Source organism: Natrix helvetica (assembly GCF_964273705.1).
Source record: "Natrix helvetica genome assembly, chromosome: 2".
Taxonomy (NCBI): domain Eukaryota; kingdom Metazoa; phylum Chordata; class Lepidosauria; order Squamata; family Natricidae; genus Natrix; species Natrix helvetica.
This window is the reverse complement of record NC_138552.1, coordinates 255,095,784-255,114,598: the sequence shown is the minus strand read 5'-3', so window position 1 is coordinate 255,114,598 and position 18,815 is coordinate 255,095,784. Positions and strand designations below refer to the sequence as shown.

The 18,815-nt window shown below is 39.7% G+C and overlaps 1 protein-coding gene across 1 annotated transcript in view; it reads right to left on the bottom strand.

Annotated features, from left to right (window-relative positions):
* Positions 1-815: 815 nt before the first annotated feature.
* The window catches only part of DHX57 (DExH-box helicase 57), a 37,707-nt gene continuing 19,707 nt past the window's right edge, over positions 816-18,815 (bottom strand). The window contains exons 14-24 of the mRNA XM_081945297.1: positions 17,839-17,935; positions 15,879-16,052; positions 14,708-14,908; positions 13,148-13,424; positions 11,752-11,847; positions 11,570-11,653; positions 10,131-10,268; positions 7,979-8,053; positions 6,707-6,838; positions 6,076-6,276; positions 816-1,599 (exon numbers count right to left, since the gene is read on the bottom strand). Coding sequence (XP_081801423.1) covers positions 1,456-1,599; positions 6,076-6,276; positions 6,707-6,838; positions 7,979-8,053; positions 10,131-10,268; positions 11,570-11,653; positions 11,752-11,847; positions 13,148-13,424; positions 14,708-14,908; positions 15,879-16,052; positions 17,839-17,935 — 1,619 coding nt within the window. The 3' untranslated portion in view covers positions 816-1,455. The remainder of the gene's footprint in view (positions 1,600-6,075; positions 6,277-6,706; positions 6,839-7,978; positions 8,054-10,130; positions 10,269-11,569; positions 11,654-11,751; positions 11,848-13,147; positions 13,425-14,707; positions 14,909-15,878; positions 16,053-17,838; positions 17,936-18,815) is intronic.

Genomic DNA, 18,815 nt, shown 5'->3' with positions numbered 1-18,815 from the left:
AGTACATACAAAAGGACTGTACCAAGTCCTTTTAAGATACTGAAAATAGGCATTTTTCTACTTAAGACTTTTTCAGATGCAATATGACAGTATTTTCTTTTAGTATTAGTACATGTGTGTTCCTTTGAATGATCAGACCATTGATTGAAAATTAAAACATGCTTTGGTTGCATCTGTTGAGATTTGTAGTTCAACATAGCTGCAGGGCACCATGTTGAAAAGGGCTGAGTAGACAATTATATTTCCAAATGTGGCATCTGGGAATGATCGTGTACCTGAAGACCCAATGCTCACTATCTACAAAGTTCTTGATCGTTCACATCAGTATTCATGAAACTTATTGGTCACTACATTTTCCAGGAATAAGTAGTTGAGGTGAAACATTGTTTAAAAATATAAATTTAGTATTAATAGGTGTGCTAAATATTATTCTATGTTTAAACTCTTAAGAAATTCATTAGGAACTTTATTGACATATTTCCAAAATGTTTGACTGAAATTCGTAAAATTTTCCTTATAGAAGTTTGCAAAAACTTTGTTAATAATGAGGTCCCAGATGAAATCCGTAAGTCAATCAGTTAATCATAAAATAAGTTTTGTTATACTTAAATTTCTCACTCACTTTTCTGTCCTGGATAGAATCATGCTAAAAAATTCAGGAGGTAGCCATTTTCCAATAGAGGTGTAAAACGTATCCTTTCATTATCATTTTTGCAAAACTTTCCTCCCTCTCACTATATCCACAAATCAAACCACAATGCTTTGAGCAATTTCAAACAGAATATAGTTTTCCTAAAAAGAAAGAATGACAGCTATTTGTTTTAAGAATTCCTTTATTTATTACAATATTTATATAATGTATAGCCTATTACATCAGGCTCTAATATTGCATTATTTGAGAATAAGAAATGAGATCTTAGACCAATTTTATATTACAATTATTCCATAATTTGTATCACCATATTTGAATTCCAGCAGCCAACACTGATTATTTGACAAAATGAAAACAGATGTAAATTTACTGGACAGGATTCATTTCTGGACGCAGAGCAATCATGTAGAAACCATGATGATATGTTTCATGTACTGCCTTTTTGGGAAACGGAAGGATAAATTAATATCCTGCCAGAGTTAATCATTTATTAGATACAAAAAGGGAGTGGTGAATCATTCAACATTAAATGTATGGTATGTGTGATCTGTTCATGAATGATTTTCTGAATGCTTACCACTTCCTTACTTTGCAAAAAAGAGTTTTATTTTAAGTATGCAAGTTCCTTATGTAAAGTTGTGTAAGTTTCTATCATGATTATAAAATTGTTTATTTTGAGCTACTTAAAAAAACACGCTTTTTACATTGGATATTTAGCCTTCCAAATAACTATACAGCAGCCAGTGTTACATTTCATTATTCTGTCATTAACATTAGAAGAAAGCCATCCGCAGTAGCTAATGCTATTGTGTGGTCACAAGTTTTACAATCAAGCTGATAATCCGAGATCCTCGAGGGCAAGTGCACAGATCCATGCTGGGGTTTTTAATTTTTTCCTGAAGTAACTGGTCAAGTTCACTGCGAAGTTCTTTCACTAGTTCTGCTACCTGAAATTACAAATATGCACTTAAAATAAAGTTCTTCTAGATGAGGTTTCTACTAGCCACTCAAAACACTTCCTAAGCACAGCATGAAGAACATAGCCATTCCTTTATGCTGCCTCTGACTGGATGCTGTTCAACATTTTCTCTTTCTGAATAGCTATACCATGCATTGCACCAGCAAATATTGAATACCTCCTTATCCAAATTTCTTACGTGGCAGCAGGATAGTGGTTCAAGAAAGACACCTTGTTTGATTCTTAGTGTGTTTGCAACTGTAGATCTTTGTACAAGTCCCATTGAGTAGAATATTGCTTGAAACTATCATATACATTGTCCTTACATGTATCTCAATGTTCCAAATTAGGATAGAAAGAGAATGAAATACAAAAGCCAGACATGGAAGTCTATATATACCAAGCTCATGGTGATTACATTTTCTATATATTAACTTGGAATTTTTATGCTGTGCATAGAAATGAAATAAACACGCTGATTAGTCTCAAGTGTTTTTCTTTATGTTATTTACAAGTTTAATGTCTACCTGCACAAGTTGATTGCATCATACAATCAAAATGTTTTAAGACCAGAAGAAAGGTGTTCATTTTTAAGAAAGTGAAAGGCTGTTTCTCACACCTGCAACATGCTTTCCTTTTATCTTTAAATGGGAGGAAAGTACTGTATATCACTTGGAAATGGCTGACACTACAGTTCTTTTTGCCACACCTCAGAAATGAGGCAGCAAAGCTGGTGCCCTCATATGAGGTACAAGACAGCAGTTCTGGGAATGGGGGGCAAAAAAAGTGGATGTTCTGAGCAGCTAGCAGAGCTGGCAGCAGAGTTGGACAATGAGGAGGTTGTGGAGGAACATGTGCCAGTCGTGGAGGCTAGGGAAGGCTCAGACGAGGGCTCTGTGTCAGGCAGAGATGGGGCCAAGGCCGTCTGGCAATTCTCAGCTGCCTTTGGAGCTAGACAGCATTGAGGCAGAGAAACAGCTGGAGCCTGTTCCCAGTGTGTGCAAGTGCAGAGCTGCCAGAAGAAAAGAACAGCTAAGAAATCAGGATCGACTTGGGAGTAAAGCCATAGGTGGACTGTGAATGGCCCCTCCCATAAGAAATAAAAGGAGCGAAAGGGGAATGGGCTTTTGCAGGAAACAATTTGTTCATTCATTCGTTTCAAAACTGAAGATCTGTCTGTGAATCTCAGAGACTCCGTGACAGTCTTTCCTTGCACAGCACTACGTTTGGAAAATATTTACATGGCAGATTTCCAAGCTAGATAAGGTCTCTGGTCATAAATTCACCTTTGAAAGACTGTTTACTAGGCCTTTGCTGAATATGAATGAGAGGAATTCACATTTGTTTAATAAAAGGGGTTTTGTCAGGACCAGGACTCTGCTTCGTGCTTTTTGGGGAAGCCTAGGTTAGAACCAGTGGAAAGAAATTCTACCTGCCACTTTTCTGGTCTCTCACTGAAGATCACCTACACCTATGCGAAAATATCTGGAATGTGTGAAGCAATAATAGCAACATGGCTGAAGGAGGCAGCCATCTACAGCTGTAGTGGCTGCTGCTGCTCCCACAGGTAGAAAAGCCAGGTGCATTAGGCTGGAGGGAAGGGTAGGGGTTGTCATAATAGGAGGAGAGGTTGCCAAGAGCAATAGCCTTCTGGTGAAATCCATTCCTAAATGTCACTGGTCCTATGAGACACCCTCCCCCCGTCCAAATGCCTCTGAAAGCTGGGCAAAGCTTGGTTTTCACTGGTAGCCAAACCACAAATGACTACGAAAGCCCAGAATCCACAGCCAAATGTGAGAGGGTAATGCTGTAGCAGGCAAATAATGACCTTTCTCAGGTCTCTCTTTCATGTGATGCTTTAGAAAATCACCTCTACTTGCCTGCCTCTTTTATCCAGCCTAAGCCTATCAGAAAGAGACTGGCTGTAAGATGATAATTTTATCACGAGGATAGGCATATATTATCATGATAGGCATATTTCATTGATAAAATTTATTTTACTGTATGTACAATGTTGTAAGTGCAACATTACTGCATGAGACATATACAAAGTGCCAGTGACGTGCAGTCAGGTGAGGCAAGTGAGGCATAGCCTCACCACTCTCATCATGGAAAAAAAAGTAAAAGGAAAAAGCTGAGCTAGTTGCTGCCTCACCGTGGATGACTCTGCTTAACCTCACTGGTGCTCTCCCTCCCCAAGTGTAGTGACTTCCTCCCCAGGCCCCCATTCATTTCTCTCTCTCACACACACAGCTGGATAAAACTATATAAAAATCTAGCCCAGCTTCACTGATTACAAGTTTGAAAAGGCAACGTGGCTCCACCTGCAATCAAACTACACTTGGGGAGGGAGAGCACAAACGAGCACTGAGGAGACCACAGGAGGAGGCAGGAAGCCAGGCAAAGAGCCATGCTGTAGTACACACACTTCCCCCCAGCCTCTTTCTTTTGGAAGGCTCGGCTCCATCCAGCTTCTCTGCCTCTCCTCTCACCCCAGCCTGCCAGCAGGAGGTGGTGGGTGGGCTTTATTGTGTTCCAGGCATTTCCCACCCAGACAGCAGGCTGCATTTGCAATGGTGGAGGTGTTTGGGAAAGGCAGCAGGGGAATGGGGGGGGGGGGGATGGCAGAGGAGCTGCTTTCAAGCCACTTGAAAAGATATCCAATCCAACTTTTGTGTGTGTGTGTGGGGGGTTGTTTGAGAGTGAGTGAGAGAGGGAAGGGGTAGGAGAGATAGTCCAATCCAACTTCTGTGTGTGTGTGTGAGAGAGAGAGAGGGGGGGGGGAGGAAGAGAGAGAGGGAGGAAGAAGGGGAAGGAGAAGAAAAAGAAAAAGAAAGAAGGAGCAAAGGAGAAAAATAAATGCTGTTGCTTTAAATTGGAACTGAGCATGCCCGGCTGTGGAATTCTGGGAGTTGAAGTCCACAAGTCTAAAAATATTTGAAACTCAGCACTGTGTCAGTGCCTCACCAGTCATAAACCTCACCGCACGTCACTGCAAAGTACCATGTTGGTCTGTATTATACCAGTGAACTGCAAAACAATGGTTCTAAAACAATGAAGGCATCGATATCCTTGAAGGAGGTGTTGTTCTTAAATCACCTACCCCACTTTGAGATCATAAAGTCATAAGAAAGAAAATGGTCCTTTTCAATTTAAGAAATTTTAAAAGTAACATAAAATGCAGCTCATTGTATTGTAAGTGCTTTCTAGAACATACCCCGTATTTATTCGAGTATTACGCGCACACGTGTATAACGCGCACCCCCTAATTTCCGATTAAAAATCGGTATAAAATTTTCTGGGACTGCCAGCGAGGTGAAGAAAAGAAGAGGGGACGTTTCTTTTCCTTTTCCTTTCGCTGGGACTGCCAGCAAGGGGAAGAAATGAAGAGGGGACGTTTCTTTTTCTTTGCCTTTCGCTGGGACTGCCAGCGAGGGGAAGAAATGAGAAGAAATGAAGAGGGGACGTTTCTTTTTCTTTGCCTTTCGCTTTGCATTTCTTCCCCTCGCTGGCAGTCCCAGCGAAAGGCAAAGGAAAAGAAACGTCCCCTCTTCATTTCTTCCCCTCGCAGCGAGGGGAAGAAATGAAGAGGGGACATTTTTTTTCCTTTGGCTTTTGCTGCGGCTGCGAGCGAGGCGAAGAAATGAAGCGGCAACAAGGGGACGTTTTTTTTCCCACCACCCCACCCCAGCCCTCGTTTATAACGCGCACCCACACTTTGATTCCTTTTTTTGGTACAAAATTTTGCGCGTTATACTCGAATAAATACAGTATACATTTTTCCATTTCAGCCTCAGGGACCAAATAGTCCAAAAGGGGGTTTTCTTTAAGGAACAGAATCTGTTCCCTATATTGATATCGAAAGTTGTACTATCGAAAGGCACTAACATCCAGTACTGCAAATGAAAGCACATATAGTCCTTCACTTAAAACCATACATTTAGTGACTGTTCGAAGATACAATAGAGCTGGAAAAAAATGACTTATGAGCAGTTCTCACATTTATTAGTGATACATCCTCCCCACGGTCACATTATCAACAATTCAGGTGTTTGGCAGCTGATATGTATTTCTCACAGTTGCACTGTCCCAGGGTCATGTGATTATCATCTGTATCCTTCCCAGCCAGCCCCCAACAAACAAAGTCAATAGGAGAAGCCAGATTCACTTAATGACTGCATGATTTACTTAAAACTGCAGTGATTTGTTTAGCAACTGTGGCAAAAAGGCTGTAAAATGGGACAAAACTCACTTAACAACTCTCCTGCTTAGCAATGGAAATTTTGGGTTCAATTGTGATTGTGAGTCATGGGCTACCTGTAATTTTATTATGAGAATTGTTTACTCAACCATTCTTTAAATGTTGTCCTTTAGGTGTACTGGGATTACAACATTGATAATCTAACAGATTTGGAGAACATCTTGAAGAAACATAATGGGCCTGCTGAGTTGCTTAATTCTTTACCTGACGTGATGCTGCAACAAAGTTAATCCACCCATCATCCAAGGAAACAACATATGCCCCATTCTGGAGCTGCATGTTCACACGGCCTCCCCCGAGCAAGATCAGTGGATATCCTGACACCATGCTGCACTCTCGAATAAAAACCCGGCTGGTTTTTAGCATTTCATGGTATACCAAGTAGGGGCTATTAAACTTCTTTGTCTGAAATACAGAATTCCAAAGAATACTTATGGGACATTTAAAACAGGAACAACTCTGATTCTATAAATAGCACCTGTATCATACTATGTAACTGCCACTTAAGATTTTGCTAACAAAAATCTGTTCTGTGTCAGCATAAAGTGGCCAGACCTGAAGAAGACATGGAGATGATATTTGAAACCTCTAGGCAGGTTTCATATGACTGTAATAAGCTGGAGGAGAAAGGAGAGACAGACATATCCTTGTGTTTACAGAAATATTCAATTTACAGAAATCTTCAATACCTTTCAACAAGGCTTATAGCATATAAGCAGGCAAGTATTGCCTGATGTTGTGCATGCTATTCCTTCCAGAAGGATAGAAGTCTATATATGCTGGAATAAGTTTGAGTAGAATACTTTACTGACTGGAGTAAAGTATTAAAAATTACCTGATAATTTACAGAGGATGGATGAATGTGAACATAACCGTGGTCTTTTGTAGCAAACATCAGTGCTTCAGGTTTTGGATTAATTTTAGCAGCTCCTTTAATAATCGGATACTTCTTTTCTGGTACTTTTATCTAAAATGGTAAATAAAAAATTGTGAACTGGATATCCACAAACAATTCCCATTTATTTCAACAGAGATATATAGAAAGAGACATTTCTACTAAACTGCTTTCCTCTGACAAATCATCAAGGTGATATTGTGAAATTTAAAAGAAAAGGAAGAAAAACAGAGGGACTACATCATTCCTCAAATCTATTCCAAACTTAGCAGTAGCACATCTTATAACGTATGTATTACAAAGCCATAGCCTGGATTCTTTTGTTTGACAAGATAATTGGAGTCTGATGGTTGTAAGTATGATCAGTGTATGTAAAATAAGTAAAAATCCAACCCAACCCTGAAGTCACTAGCTGGTGTTTGGAAAGCACATTGTTTTAAGCACCAGCTTTCATTTCTAACACTATGTACTTCCAGGAGTTACCATTTTTTCCTTCTCCCCAAGGACTCCTTATTGTGTCAGTAACTACCACTTCTGTTGTTGCTACAGTACTTTTCTCTGCGCCTCGGCCAAGCCTTCTAAACCCAAACTTGCAGCTATAAACACAGACTGGTCTTGCAAAACAGTATCATTCACCAACTAAGTATAATCTTTATTGTCATTGTACTTAAACACAATGAAATTGGTTGTCCCCATCTCGAGCCAATGCAATAAAACTCCAGGAAACTTTGTAATGTTGGTTTCTGCAAATACGTTGCAAGCCCTAGTTTCGGATGTTGGGGTAGGATAGGGGGAAAGAGCACTGCTGATTGTTAAAAGCAGAGTTAAGAAATGAGTAACAATATGCCTATCATGGAGGATTGAAACACTAGGTTCCAGGCAGAAAGGAATCATGAAAATGTCTGAAAATTATGAGTTGCAAAGTAGCAAATAAGCTACATATACTGGAGAGTTAGAAGCCAATCTGACATGAAGAAAAATTGGCATTCAGCTTTGTTTTCTTTACTGACAACATATATAAACATGAATAGAAGATATATATAAAATAAAATAATGAATTATCCTGAAAGCAAAGAGATCAAAATGGTTTTAATGCTTAAGGAAGTTCTTGTATAAATTCCCCCCTTAAAATATGGCGGCATTGTAATCAATTGACCAATCAGGGAAATAGATATTAATACAAGCAAATGATGATTACTTTTATATGCTTACCTGAACCACATTTGGATACATAGCGGCACATAATATGGCTGATATCAATTTGACATTCTCTGCATTTGCATTTGCCTGTGACATAGATGACAAGTTAGAGCACCAAGACCATCCCTTATGCCGGCATTGGCAAAGAACTATGTAGCATGCAGCAACTGGCAAAAAATCCTGAATATTTCTGGTGTCAGGTTTCTTTGAAAATCAATAGATTTTCATAGAGACTACTTTTAAATGAGCTGCTTTCCTGTTAGAAACATCTTGGAATGAGTTATCTACAAATGAATTGTAATATTATAATTTTTGTTTTTGAATTTTCTTTGCTCTTTTGTGCTGTTCAATAATACATGTCAGCATCCACTTTTAAAGTAACTAAGCAGGTTTAATAAAGTTAGAATTACAATAAAGTTTGCATTACATTATTGTAATGAAAACACTATATTAATATGTCACTAATGTTTAACTAATATATATACCGTGTTTCCCCGAAAATAGGACAGGGGCTTATTTGCTTTTGCTCCACCAAATATGGCCTTGGGCTTATTATCAGGGAGGGCTTATTGTTTTGGGGCTGCTGGGCGGCTGCTCCCTTGTGAACTGGCTCCCGAAGAGCCGGGCACAGCCTCAGGGGCAAAGCAGCCATGAGATAACCATGCTCACGAGCAGCCGCCCGGCAAATCAGAGCACTATTCACTGACCCAGGGGGTATCCCTAAGGTGCCAAGCCATGTGGTGCTCTGCCCGCCCCCCAGCTCCCGCGGCTTGGCACATTCGGGATACTCCCTAGGTCAGTGCATGGAGCTCTGCCCGGCTGGAGAAGGGGTTGCGCGAGCGCCTGTTCCGCCCGCAGCCTCACCAAGCCCTTGCGCAGCTCTCCCAGGCCACTGCCGCTGGCCGCTGCTGCCTGCTGCCGCCCCGCTCCGAGCATAACTTCCAAACTCCAAAACTCGGGGCCGCTCTCGGAGTGCTCTCTATGATGGGCAGGCTGCTGGAAGACTCTCTGTCCGGAAGACTCTCTGTTCGGAAGACTCTCTGTCCGGCAGCCGGCCCACCAGAGAGAGCACTCCTAGAGCAGCTGATGCTGGAAGACTCGGCCCCGAGTTTTGCAGTTTGGAAGTTATGCTCGGAGTGGGGCAGCGGGCAGCAGCGGCCAGCGGCGGTGGCCTGGGAGAGCTGCGCAAGGGCTTGGTGAGGCTGTGGGCAGAACAGGGGCTCGCGTAACTCCCTTCTCCAGCCGGGCAGAGCTCCATGCACTGACCTAGGGGGTATCCCAAATGTGCCAAGCCGCGGGAGCTGGGGGGCAGGCAGAACACCACATGGTTTGGCACCTTAGGGATACCCCCTAGGTCAGTGGATGGCGCTCTGCCCGGCTGGAGAGGGGATTTGCCGGGCGGATGCTCGTGAGCATGGTTACCTCATGGCTGCTTCACCCCTGAGGCTGTGCCCGGCTCTTCGGGAGCCAGTTCACAAAGGAACAGCCGCCCGGCAACTCTCCCCTCTGGCCAGGCAGAATGCCACTCCCCAACCTAGCAGTATCCCGAAGGCGGCAAGCAACGTGAGCGCTCCCCCCCCGCTCCTGTGACTTGGCGCTTTCGGGATAGCGCTAGGTCAGTGAGCAGTGCTCTGCCTGGCCGGAGGGGGGGTTGTTCAGGGGGTTTATTTTCGGGGGTGGGCTTATATTTTTGCCCACGCGAAAAATGTGGCAAGGCTTTAGTTTTGGGACAGGTTGTATTTTCAGAGAAACACGGTGTGTGTGTGTATATGTGTGTGTGTGTATATATATATATATATATATATATATATATATATATATATATATATATATATATAAAAAATCATAGGTTTTGTCTTCAAATACTCTGCTTCATCAACCCACTAGCTGGACTAAACAGACAAAGTTCACACCTGATTGAGAGAATTTTCCAATATGCAAGAAAGTAAAAAAGGACTTTTCATAATACTCAAAGCAACTTGAAAAGTATCTTCAGTCTACTAGATCTTGTCAAGAAAGGAAGTATTCCAGAAATAATCAGTATAGTTATATGGGAGTTAGATAAAATATAAATATCTTTATTTAAGAACATGGGTGAGGAAGAAAGGAGACATGGAAAGGTGGGTAGAAAAGTTAACAGATTAAAAACTTTCCCTTCAGTTACCTCTTCTCCTGTAGCTTCAAGAACACCATCCCCTCTCTGAGAAAACCTGTGTTCTATGTCTCTGGCTCGGAGTCCCTCTTTCACAAATCCAATATCAGACAATAGTTCAGTAAACTGCCTTTTTAAGCGTGCCATTTCCTTTAAAAAAATGGGAAAGACTTCTTTGAATAATGAATATATAACTAGTAGTTTATTAATGTTACTCTCTTATTCCCATTTGGTATATACCAATGTGTGAACTAGTGATGCACAGCAGATGATCAGCCCCAGAAGACTGATAGAATATGTCTGGCCTGTACATGCCTTCATTTTGCTCACTCTGACCATAATAAAGCTGATATAGAATAAAATATTGGGGCAGGAAGATATAGGGGAAATATATCTATCTCGTATAAAAATACATAAATATATAGTGAAAATAGATAGTTATTGGGTTCTGAGTATGTTAATTCCCAACTATAACCATATGTGGCTAAAGGTGGTGATTTCTGAATTATTTCTAATAAAATAATTAGTACATATCTTAATGATCTTCAACAGTTTCCTAAAAGTTCCTCAATGTGAAGATCAATAACAGCAACCAAAAGGTATTACTTGTATTACAGGTAGTCTTTAACTTATCACTGATTGCTTAGGGGCCATTTGAAGTTATGACAGACCTACCTTGGTGTTACTTAAGACCTGAACTTGAAGTTTGCTGGTCAGCTCCCTGCCATGTGGTCATGCGACTGAACTTCAAGCACCTGGCAACACAGCTGCATTTATGACTATTTGCAGTGTTCTGTGTCACATGATTGCATTTTAGGACAGTTTTGCTGAAAACGGGCACCTACTTCTGGTTTCAAAACTGTACCCATAGTGAACCAGTGGTTCACTAAATGACTATGGAATTTGTTAAACGACCGTGGATTTGCTTAACTTGTGTGGTGATTTTCTTAACAACCTTTGCAAAACTCATAAAATCAGGTACAGTCACATGACTGACCCCTGTTATGACAGTCACAAATTACAAACATGATGGACTGGCTCACTGACAGCTATAAGTCAAGGACTACCTGTATTTCATCTTGCCTCTTCCCAGTACCTTCCTTTACAACATGCACCACATTGGGTGCTTTTTGAGAATATAATCACAAATGGGGCAACAATGTGGTACAAAGGAGGAGGAGGATCAGCCGTATGAATTCAATAAGACTTTTACATAAATGCAAATTATCTACCTTTTTTCCCCCTGGAACCATGAGGTCCACCATCCAGAGCAGAGGCATAATGAAATGAAATAGAATAATAGCATAAACAAACCTAGTCTAAAATTGTTCAGGTTATATATAAGGGAAAAACATATGGCACAACAAGAAGTAGGTATTAGAACAAATTATTTTACAAGGTCAGCAAAACCCTTATAAAGGTAATGATACAAAATAAAAATATTATGTTACCTGAAGAACATTTTCTGATAAAAAGTTTTGTCTGCAAAATGTGGAACCTGCTTGAAAGCACTCTTTTGAAGACTGGCACCATCCCTAAAGAGTGGAAATTAAAAATATTACCTTACTATTTAATCCCCAAAGTTTGAAAGGATGTTTAACATGATATCCCAAATGAACTTTTTAACTCTTACCTTATATGCTTGGATGAGAGCCAGATAATCACTGTTTCCTATGGAAAACTCAAGCTTTTTCTTGAATGCTTCCTCTCTTTTGTCCCATGGAGAAATCTTTATAATTAATAAAAAAATTCAATTACATAGATAATATATTTAAAGTTAAAATTCAGTCTCAGCTGTATAGAATTTATCTAAATTCTATGAACACATAGGAATGAATTACAGTTGAACTTCTGAAAATTGGTGGTGGTTACGACCCTGTAAAATAATAGGTTAATTGACTGCCTCCCTTATTAATAAAACTGTCAAGTTATATTTGATCTCAGCCAAGGATCAAGTAGCAAAGTCCTATGCAGATATTTTAAAAAACACCTCTCTTCAGCAGCCTACAGATCCATGTGAGGATGGTTCTGTGGAGTTGGTCTCTATACCGGGATGTTCATCTACAGGTAGTCCTCACTTAATGACCACTTTCCAAGTTGCCACACTGCTGAATGAGTGATACCTATAACCAGCTATCACACCAACCCCTGTGGTCATGAGATCACAATCTGAGTGCTTGACAACTGCCTCACACAGGTTGGAGTATCCCATGACCACGTGATATCACAACATCACATTGATCATGTCACATTGTTTCACCTAGCAACAGAAAATCTGGTCCCAATTACTGGTGTTAAGCAAGAAGTACCTATATTAAAGATGAAATTTGAAAGAACTATAGTGGCAGAGAGAACCATCCTTATCTGTCTTTAAAAAAAAAATGACCATTACTTTCATATATCTTTTTAGGTTGCCCTATTATGGACCTCTATTTGCTCTATTTATCCCACCTTTGACTAAATCTTAGTGTTAATACTGGTGATCATCACTGATATTTGTATTATTGTTATATTCATTTCATTGTTAGGTAATTTTAATATTTTATACTTTTTAGTCTTATGAATAAATGTAAGTTTGTATATGGTATATCTATGTACCAGTGTGTTCTGAGGTAAAAAAGATTTGTTGTTATTGCAGGCTGCATTTTGCCAGGGCTTTCCAAATAAATAGGCAACCCAAGCAGTGCTCCTCTTCCATTTCTTGTAAGAGAACACAATCCATCATTATAAAAGGCAAGCATGAACTGTCCACAGGTGCACAGGCTCAGTGTGCCTTCCAGGAACATAACCAGAAAGAGCCACCCTTGAAAGAGGGAGAAAGTAAAACTAGGTGCTTGGGAGCATGTTGAGCCTGGAACTACTGCTGTAAGTGCAAAGACTATTGAAGGATGATGCCAACACCTACATCCAATACCAGTGGCTCAGTGACAGCTGCCCATGTCCAGGTAAAGGGGAACCAAGAACTGTCATCTCTTGAAATGACAACAACCCATATTCTGGGAATCCTAGATCATCATAATAATACTTACAAAAGGTGATTTGTGAGCTCTGCTTGCTGCTATTGTTAGTGCAGGATCCAGACAGCGAAAGATGGTGCCAAGAAGCATTAATTTCCCAATTCTCACATCAACAGGCAAGGAGGCCAAATGATGCCCCAAGGGAGTAAGCTTTTCCTCTGATGTTAAGGCTCCTATATCCTGCAACCGCTTCTTTGATGCATTTATAGATTCAGCTGTTGGTGGCTCAATAAGTTGTGAAAACACTGAATGAAGTTTATGTGTGGAAAACATTTCCAAAATCTTTATTCTGGGGAAAAAAATATTGTTCAGCCAAAGAAAATTACCAATCCTCTGCTATATAGTGCATGCAACGAAGTACAGAATTGTGGAGAGTACAAAAATGCAGATATACAAGATCCATACACAAGATCTTGTGAAACACCTTTTATATCCATATGAGACAGGAAATATTTGGAAGTGGCTCAGACATATTCTTAACTCACTGAAGTATAAGAAGGAGAGAAGGTATAACACAATCACACTTGCAGGCTTCTGTTATAGCTAATCTGAATAAAAATAGTTTGAGTTTTCCTGTGGAGTTGATTTCTTAGACTGGTCTACCTAATGAGGCTGACAAGAATCCAGCATACAATTTCTCCAGTTATTTTCAATGTTCTTACTTTATTCAAGGTTCAAAAGGTACAGTATACAATACTTATTTCTGAGTGCTTTTTGTATTTGAGATATTTTTTCTATTTTCCAATGTTCCAGAATCTAAACCTATACTCATAGGTTAAAAATCCTATTACCTGTGATTTTATTATCCATGTTGAAATGTTGCTTTCACAGATAACAAGATCCTGGACACAGCAGGAGGGATTTCTGCTGAGTACACTGGGAGTACCCTTCATAGTTGTGAAGCGCATTTGCCTGCTTTGGATCTAAATATTGCAGATCTCTAGCTAGAGGCTGCTTACTACTCAATCCATTTAATTGGCAATCCCAGGCACGGAACTTGTGGCATTTGTACACAAACAAGTGCTACCTAAAGAGGAGATGCTTCTGCCACCTTAGAGTTAGAATTGTTTTGATATTGCTACTTACTAAGCTAATCAAGAAAAATCAGGCAATTGGTTTGCACATTTGCCAAGAAGCAAGCCATTAAGGGACAGTAACAGAGGTGGGTATTCAGCAGGTTCTGATCAGTTCTGGAGAACCGGTAGTGGAAATTTTGAGTAGTTCGGCGAACTGGTAAATACCACCTCTGACTGGCCCCGCCCCCATCTATTCTCTGCCTCCCGAGTCCTAGCTGATTGGGAGGAAATGGGGATTTTGCAGTAACCTTCCCCTGGAGTGGGGAGGGAATGGAGATTTTACAGTATCTTTCCCCCACCACGCCCACCAAGGCACACCATGCCTTCCAAGGCATGCCTACAGCACCAGTAGTTTAAAAAAAATTGAATCCCCCACTTGACAGTAGTAAGAAAATAGCAGGAAAAGGAAGTAAGAACAGAAGAAGATTTGTGTTTACAAGATGAACCACAAAATGTGTTGAGGTTTAGCTGGAATATTTGCAAAATAATAATTTACCTGAGACAAAGCTGTTCCAAAGGCACTCGCTGTATCTCGGGCAAGTGGAACTTTAAAAGAAGATGATTATAATGATGGCTACTGAAAAGATGAAAGCAAACCCCAGAAGCTACACGGCCTGCTCGTCCTTTTCTTTGCAAGGCATTGGCTTTGGACACGCATAAATCCTCCAGGCTTTCCATGCCCTTGCTTGGATCATACCTACCAGAGGGAAAATACAGAACTGTGTTTGCAGTATTAAAATACATGACAGGTCATGAACTAGGAAGTATAATATTGAGAACGTATGATGCTTCTAGGTAATTATTTGAATCTTCTGCTAAACTGTGGTTTTAGTCACAGTTTATAAAATAAGTCATAAAGATTCACCATAAAACAATCAGCCGAAGTTAAATTGCATGACAGCACATTGTGATATATGGCCACTGGTTTACGGTCTTTATCCTTATTCCCAAATGTATATATATTTTAAAATCACTGCTTGAAAATATACAGTCAAAAGTTGATCAATGCTAGAAAAAAACACAGCCTTATCAAACATGGTAGGCAATCAATTCACATATTACCATTTCTCTTTTAAAATGTGCAAAAGAAAAACAGGAAAAATCCATGCCAAAGAAAGAAAATCAAGTAAAAATGTTAAATCTTACCTAAATGGGGACATTAAAAATATGGTTCAAGTGTAAACAAATAAAAAATGAGAGAGATAGGAAAGCAAGGAAACAAAGCCTTATTGAATTTGACAGATCCATTGATAACAATAGCACTTAGACTTATACCACTTCACAGTGCTTTACAGCCCTCTCTTAGCAGTTTACAGTGTCAGCCTATTGTCCCCAACAATCTGGATCCTCATTTTACTGACCTTGGAAGAATGGAAAGCTGAGTCAACCTTGAGCCTGGTGAGATTCAAACTGCTGGCAGCCGGCAGTCAGCAGAATTAGCCTGCAGTGCTTCATTCTAACCACTGAGCCACCACAGCTCACATAAATACCTATATGTTATCAACTAAACCATAATAGTAACTTCTGCATATGAGCCAAAACTGTGGAGCAAACTACAGATCTGTTATGGACATTATTCGCATAACGTCCATAACAGGTTGTCATGGTCCTTAGCCATTTATTGTTCTGAGTCCTTAGCCATTACTTCCCCCAGATTTTTTAAATACCTTTTTTCTTTCATTTTTCCTGAATCAATCACATAGACCACATCATTGATGGTTATGGAGGTTTCTGCAATGTTTGTAGATATGATGATCTTGGTGGTGCCAAGAGGAGGCTGGAAGAATACGTACTGCTGATCTTCACTGGAAAGAGTTGAATGTAGACAATGCACAACACAACTAAAAGATTAGAGAACAGGTTTGAAAGATTTTTTTGTGAGCATTTCTTCCATCACCATATTACTTTTTTCATATAATCAGAATTGGGCAATTTCAATTCTTCTTTGGAGTCTGATTTTTTTATGCTAAATAAGCCACATCAATATAATTGCCCATATACTGATAAGATGCCCTTATTATATATGTAGTGTATATCAAAATAAAAAATGCAATATTTTGGAAATTGCACTTCCAGCAACAATATGTAGGCTTGGGGAAAGTTCAATGCTCTCCTTCAGAAATAAAATGGAGAAACATACATTTCTCTATCTACCTACCTTTTTATCTACCTACCTATATACCTATCTATCTAACTACCTACCTATTTATCTATCTATCATCTATCTATCTATCTATCTATCTATCTATCTATCTATCTATCTATCTATCTATCATCATCTATCTATCTATTATCTATCTATCTATCTATCTATCTATCTATCTATCTATCTATCTATCTATCTATCTATCTATCATAGTTCTGGAAAAGGACTCTGGGTGGTGTACAACAAAGCAAAGTTATATAAGTACATGAATAGAGAGGGTGGACCCACTAATTTTAGTCAAAGAAACATGAAAGGTAGCACTGTATATACACAAAATATTCCAGTTTGTTGTCCTCCTGTTATTTTCAGCTAAGTCGCATCCACCCAGATCACTGATTATGATGAATGGGACCGATGAAAATTGAAGTCTAGATCAGAGAACAACTATCATCTTTTAATCTCCATCTCAATTTACAGCCTCAAAGGGATTATCACTAACAAAAATTATGGGCCTGTTTGGTGAGAGACCACTTTTTGTGATTGCCTTCTTTCTTTCAAGGCCAGTTCTAGTTTATGCTTAGGTATAGTGGATAGTTGATGAAGGGAGAGCTCTAGTCCTTTCCCCTCGTTTACAGGGTAGTGCAGGGCTCTATTCTCTCCTCATTCCTTTTCAACATCTACAAGAAACTGCTAGGTGAAATCAGCCGGTAAAAAAGGGAAATACTTTTGTATTGCTGGTATGCTATGATATTCAGTTGTACATCTGTGCCTGGATCAGAATTGGGGGTACTCTTGGATTCATAGGACCTTTGCACAAATCCATCTTGTGCATCCACCATGCACACTCCTGGATCAGGAGGCCCTACTCACAGTCACTCATGCCTTTGCTATGTGCTGTTTAGATCACTGTAATGCCCGCAACATACAACTGTTTTGGACTCTTCACCCAAGTAACAGTTTTGTTCCATGAGCTGCACTGGCTCCTAAAGCTATTTTCTGAATAATTCTGATTGTCACTTATAAAGTTCTACATCGCATAGGGGCAGGTTGCTTGCGAGACACCCATTTTTAACTGTTTTTGCTCATCCCACCAGAATTGTTGGGTTGGGCTTGTTCCAGGTCCCTCCTTTAAGCAATGTTATTTATTGGGATCCAGGAGATCTACCTTCTCTGTTGCAACACCTTCCCAGGTACGATTTTAACATGGTTGAGGTACTAAAAGATTAGCTAATATATATTTATCAAGTTATTGGTTCAATAACCAGATTACAATAGTTTGGAAGTTCCAATACTTCAAAAGTTTGACTGAGAAGTATAGAATATTAGTAAACAAGCATTCACTGTGGCTATATTCCCGTGCAGAAAAGTCATGTGGTTCAGGGAAGAAATGTTATGTAACTTTTAAATAAAATGCCTAAATTCATTGATGAGATTAAAATATATTTCTATTTTTTAATTTAAGTAGATTAAAAAGACAATACCGTTTGCTGTGCCGGTTGTTGAACATGGCGTTACACTGCAACCGCTTATATAATGCTTGGATTTCTGCTAAACCTGGCAAAAATATCAGTACTGCGCCTAAACATGAATTAAAATAATAAAATGAGGAGAGGCTATTCTGTTGACTTCGCTGCCATATTTATCTTTGTTTTTCTGTTCCTCTCTGCTGCTTCATATTTTACATTTTCAATGCAGAAAGTACTTCCGTTTGGAAAACACAATTACAACAAATGCCTTTTATATTATTGAGGGTAACAGGTGGGATGGACGATGTCAAAATGAAGGGATGTTGGGATGATCAAAGTTCTGCACTTTTTGAATGTGTGTCATTTACTGCCTCTGCAGATGTCCATAACGTATATTGCTTCACGCACATCAATGACTACCTACCCATAACTGTTTTCCTATATGAAATGTTGTCTCTGAATCTTTGTAAAATGATTGAAAATAAGGCTTAAAGTGTCTATTGAAAACATTTTTTTTTCTGGAGAGTACTGCAATCTATAGTATGAACTCCTTACTTGTTTATACATTAAGTCCTGGCTACTTAGCTTCATTTTGTTTTATTTGTGTTGTGCTGTATACAGGTGTTTTAAAGTGTTATTTGTATTGCCCTTTTTATTCTTTATACCAGGGACCAGGGGTGGGTTCCTGCCAGTTCTAACCTCTTCTATAGAAGAGGTTCCACAAATCTACAGTGCCGTTTAGAACCGGTTCCAGCTCCCTCCCCCCGCCTGTCCACACATCATCAAGATGAAGAGCAAGAGGAGGAATTCTGGGAGTTGAAATCCACAAGTCTTAAAGCTGTCAAGTTTGAACACCCCTGGAGGTTTTTTTCTAAAGGGTTAGGGGTGCAAGGGTCTTGTAACGTGACAGCTTTAAGACTTGCGTGCTTCAAATGCCAGAGTTTTTGAGCCAACATTTTGGTTGCTAAGCAAGAGCATTGTTAAGTGAGTTT